The following is a 5,495-nucleotide window of genomic DNA, read 5'->3' as shown; positions in this document are numbered from 1 at the left end:
TTTCTTCTGTTGTACTGGTCGGATTTCCGGGTTTATTGCTAGTTTATGACTGATGATCTGTGGGTCGATTCCTGGCATGTCTGATGGTGTCCATGCGAAAAGGTCGGCGTGTTCTTGTAGGAAGATTGTTATAGCTTGCAACTCGGATACATTGAGTGAGGTACCTACATATGTGAATTTATTAAAGTCATTGTTGAAATACACTTTTTGTAGGTCGTCGGAGGGTTTTGGCCGATCGGGAAAGTCAGCTCTTGGGTCGAGTTCTGCTAGCGTGTCCTCTTTTTGGTTTAGGCCGACGTTGTTGACTTGTTGCGTTGAACGATTTTGGAATTTCATGCTGATGTTGTAACATTGTCTTGCCTTTTTGTGGTCGCCATGGATGGTAACAACCTGGTGGTCCTGTAATGGAAACTTTACACAGAGATGAACTGTGGATACAATAGCGCCGAACTTATTCAGAAAAGGTCGGCCGAGAATAAGGTTATATGGACTGAAACAGTCGACTACTAAATATTGAATGTCATTAGTTTTTGAAAGAGATTGCTCACCCAGTGTGGTTTGTAACCACACTGAACCGAGGACTGGAACGCGTTCTCCCGAGAAACCGACCAAGTCTCCTCCTGTGGGCTGTAGCATGTTGTCGCTGAGCTTCATCTTTTGAAACGTGGAGTAAAATAGGACGTCAGCACTGCTTCCGGGATCTAAGAGTACTTTTTTCACTAATAGATCTCCTAGCTGAAGGGTGATTACCACAGGGTCGTCCAAATTTTGTATGTTGGAGTTGAAGTCGGCGTGTGTGAAAGTGACTTCTGGTTGTGAATTAGAGATCGCGTTCCGGCTTTTCTCGGCGGCTTGATTAGTTTGGAGTTCAAGATTTCCTTGATTATGTCTTCCCTCTTGGTGTTAAACTGCGTATAAGAATCGAATCGGGGTGTTAGTTTAAAACTTTTTTTAAGGGATGAGCTCTTATCTTCTTCGCGGAAGTGCGACTTGTCAGATTTCCGAGCTTGTCTGAGCTCCTCGATGTCAATTTGTCCTTTTGCTTTCTCGCGAAATTCTGCTAGAGTCTTCGGCTTCGCCACCGCGATCGTCTCCTGGAACTTCCCGGGTCGGAGGCCGCTTTTAATTGCGTGCAGATGGACCTCGGGATGGAGATCTGGTATGCTGATTGCGACCTTGGTAAAGCGAGTCATATAGTCCTTTAAGCTTTCGCTTGGCCCTTGTTTGATAGTGTTTAGGTAATCGGAGTCGTGCAAATATATTGCGGATCCAGCGAAATGTTCTTCAAATAACTTTGCCAACTGATGGAAGCGCGAAATGGAACCTGCAGGCAAATCACACAACCAATCAAGTGCAGGACCGTCTAAATAATTCGGAAAACAACGACATAAGACTGTATCTGATGCACCATTGACGATCATTATTGATCGGAATTTCTTTATGAACTTCCTTGGGTCACCGAGTCCATCATAAGGCGTGAGGGTCAACGGCAAGGTGAACCTCTTTGGTAATTCGAAGTTCATCACTTCTTCTGTAAAAGGGCCTACGGAGTCCTCGGACTCTTCTTTTTTGTCTTCGGGTTGTTGCTCTTCGTGCTGAGCGGTTTCTGAAACATGAGTCAGTTAGGAATGATGCTCCTCGTCCTCTGCTTGACGAGCATCGTCGTGCTCAATCCGAACATGATTTAGTTCGGCAATTTGAGCAGCCATTATTTGGTTCTCGTCAGCCATTCGTTGATTGGCTTGTTGTAGCTCAGCTACCATTCGCATGAGTTCGGACAGTGAAGGGGGTGGCACGTCAGCCATGGATGCAGGTGGAAACGGTGAGACCAAAAGAAAGAATATGATTTCCTCGGCCCCACGGTGGGCGCCAATTGATCTTGCTTGGGAAATTGGTCGGCCTCAATTCCTTGAGGTCAGCCGAATTATATGTTGCAAGGCCGAACGTCCACCTCTAAGAATCCGAGCTCTCTATCTTCGTTGTAGGTATGAGTGTACGAACAATGTGAAGAGGGCGGAGTGTACCTGCAAAGGCACTCCAATGCTTAAGTCAGTGTAATGTGTTATTCAGAAAATCATATCAAAGAAAGATATGTTACCTCTTTTTTATAGATGTATATATTCGTCCGTTATATTCTGAATGATATAAAATCGGTTTCGTAACTGATTTCATCTGACCGTTCGGGACGTCGGTTATGATGATATAAACGTCTCCGAGTTATAGCTCATAAAGGCCGAGCAATAATGACAGATGGCGAGTTATGGTGATGGCCAGTAACGGTTATGGGGCCGAGTTATAGCTCGTAATAATGGTGACCATATCAAAGATGATTCCACCAATTATATTGATTAAAATGAGATAAAGTTAACTTTAAGAAAGAAATAAACAAATAAAAAATAATATTAGGAGAGAGGGAATTAGAGACGAGGGCTCCTGCCGGAGAAGAAATCCTCCGTGAGTTTCCTGGCCTCTTTAGCAACTTCAACACATGAGATTGTTTTATGTTCGAAAACTTGCAAATTACGCGCCAACAAAATCTTTCATAAGGTGATTGCAGCAAGGCTCTGTTGTTGTTTTCCTTAAGTTCCACCACTACATCGAATTACTATCTCTCTCTATCATTTCTATAACACTGTAGTATTTTCAGGTAAGTTAAAATTATCAGTTTTTCTCTATATTTGCTCAACTTGAAGATAATAAATTAAACAATAAATAATTAATTCTGGTTCATTTATGTATCTAGAACACTGAAAATTCATATTCAAAAATTTAGACTGCAGTTTGAGCTTGACCGAGAATCCTCCATAAATAACTTTCCACAAAAATACCTTCACTTTATCTATTCTCTTTACTTACAGAAGAATTCAATATGATTTATACATCACGATTTTACATTTTTTATTTTTAATAAAGTTTTAAAGAAAATTATTGATCAATTTGGTCAATATGTTTCTCCGATGAATTTTTTCATATCTAAAAATTCTTCATTTTACCTACCTCTAAATTTTTATTTTTAAATGTTTTTGTCTAAAAGTTATTTGATATTTAATATTTTTTAAATAACTATCTATTTGATTTTTTTAATTTAGTTAACATATCTAAAAGGAATAAAAAAGATTGAAAAATAATTATTTTGGCATATAAAATACACAATATATATTTTTTTAAATAATTCCAACTATGATTGTTACTCTATGCCCCACATAATAAGAATCCAGATTTGTGCTGTACACATCTATTTAAAAGGATAAAAAAATGATTACCTACATGAATAGGATTTATACTGTAGATCTTTGTAAAATCTCAATGTATGTATCGAATAAACAACACTATTACACTATGTCCTTTACGTGTATTATTATCTCTAAACCATAATTTATGTAGACATGAATCTGCAACTTTAAAGAAAATATGTTGAACTTGAAAGCCTATAACTTAGAAGTTCAATTTTGCACATAAAAATTTGAACTTACTCTGAAAAATCACCAATACTTTTTTATTATTTTTTATAGATATAATTTTTTATTGGTTTTTATAAATTTATTAAATTTTTAATTAGTTCTTTAAAATTATAAAAATTATAATTGATTTTGTATATCTAATAAAAACTTTCAAATAGATCTCCTCAAACATAATAAAAAAATTAAATCAAAATATCGTTGAATTATATTTTTCTATAAATTATCAACTAATAAATAAATGTATGCGTGTAGATATATAGGCTCAATTTTTTCGAAATGGAGCCTGTATGTGAGTTTTGCATGGATATGGAGTTAAGGTGGGTTAGACATGTATGTGGGGCAGAGTTTTGGCAGCTTTTGGGAGAAGAACTCGGACGGTCCGAGTTCTTTGTTTGTGAAGTTGGTAAACTGGGAGACGCACGGTCCGATTTGTGGTGGGGAGGGAAAATGGCTTGTTGCAGATAAATCGGACCCTGCGAGATGGCTGAGGTGGAAGAGAACACGCACGGTCCGAGTTGCGTGTAGGGGTTGGAGTCGGACCGTCCGCTTTGGCTAGGGATGGTAGAACCGGTTCAGGAAAACGCATGGTCCGATTTGGTTGTTGAATATATTTTTGAATGAAGTTAACCAAGTCGGATGGTCCGAGTTGAGTATAGAGTCTATATAAAAGTGTGCAACGAGTTAGTGTTAGGTTATCCCTCTTCTTCTCCTTCTTATGCGCCGCTTCCTATTTCGTTCTTCTGCCTTCCTATGCGCCGCTTCCTCCTCTGTTTCGTTCTTCTGGGTTATATTTCATGGTTGTTCAAAATCAAAGAAGTGGGTAGTTAGTGTTATGTTTTTTTTTGTGAGTAGGAGAAATGAGTGATAGAGTACTAATAAAGGTGTATTATTTTGGTCAAATTTTATTACAAACATCTGAAGGGGTAAAATTTATTTGTGAAAATCCAATAGATGTTGTTATTCCTTTTATCATTTCCTTTGAAGAACTCAAAGGTTTGATCTGTGAAAATATTGATTCTCAGAGGGCAAAAAAAATATCCTGTGTTCTATACAGATATCCCGTACCGGTATTTGGTGGGTTTGTCCAATTTCAAACAAGATATGTGACGGACGAAGCGAGCATGCAGGAGATGTTTTCAATGTATATTGAAAACCGGGCGCAGATCTCGTTTATCGAGTTGTATGTTGAGTTTGAACAATCTGAGGCAGACCGAAACATTCTACGGGAAGATTATAATAGTGACAGTGAAGAAGAGTTCGAAAGCAACTACGAATGTGTTGGTGCAGATGGAGATGAAGATCATGGTGAGGGAAATATGGATCCAGATGTGACAGAGGTGGCAGATGCACTCGCAAACGATATGCCGTTTGGGGAGCCTTCATTCATGCGAGTTCTGGACTTGGAAGCCATGCATGTTCCGGAGTTTCCGGAATATATGACTGCAGGTACGTTAATAAAAAATAATTGTCTTTTTTATTTATTTGTTGAATTATTTATGAATGAATTAGTATTTATTACCCATTATTTAAGCATGCGTTGATGTCATGTATGTGTTAGACATTGAACCGGTTGACCTGATCCTATGTAAAAAAAAAAATTAAAAAATAGTAGGAAGTTAAAAAAATAAAAGTCAACATATGTGTTCAGTAACATTTGAAACATATAACGTTATTTTAAACGAATATAGAACATAGAAGTTAATATTTTATTATTATTTACGTTAGGGTCGGATTTATGTCATACTTGATGCAGTTAATATTGATTTAGTATGGTTTTGAAATATATATGTATTTATTGAAAATTTTCCCATGCTTGTTGTCCTGGCAGAAGTTCCTATTGTCGCAGATGGTGAATTTGCTGTTGGGATGGAGTTTAGTTCCCGGGAAGCTGTTGTTAAGGCAATAAAAGAGTATACCATACGACGAAGCGTAGATTACCGGGTGTATGAGTCTGAGCCTTTGACATTTTATGCCAAGTGTACACAGTATGGGTCAGGGTGTGATTGGCTTATCAGGGTTAGTCTGATCAGCAGG

At 37.9% G+C, this 5,495-nt stretch overlaps 1 protein-coding gene across 1 annotated transcript; it reads right to left on the bottom strand.

The window, feature by feature from the left end:
- Window positions 1-746: 746 nt before the first annotated feature.
- LOC107488333 (uncharacterized) lies at window positions 747-1,523 on the bottom strand. Its single transcript, XM_016109062.1, has one exon. The coding sequence runs from the start codon at window positions 1,521-1,523 to the stop codon at window positions 747-749; it is 777 nt and encodes a 258-aa protein (XP_015964548.1).
- Window positions 1,524-5,495: the final 3,972 nt, after the last annotated feature.

This window comes from Arachis duranensis, chromosome 5 (assembly GCF_000817695.3).
Source record: "Arachis duranensis cultivar V14167 chromosome 5, aradu.V14167.gnm2.J7QH, whole genome shotgun sequence".
NCBI lineage: Eukaryota > Viridiplantae > Streptophyta > Magnoliopsida > Fabales > Fabaceae > Arachis > Arachis duranensis.
The sequence above is the reverse complement of the archived record's forward strand: the minus strand, read 5'-3'. Positions and strand labels throughout refer to the sequence as shown.

Excerpts from the sequence above, each read along its gene's own strand:
- LOC107488333 (XM_016109062.1), bottom strand. The coding sequence starts at position 1,523 with ATGAACTTCGAATTACCAAAGAGGTTCACCTTGCCGTTGACCCTCACG.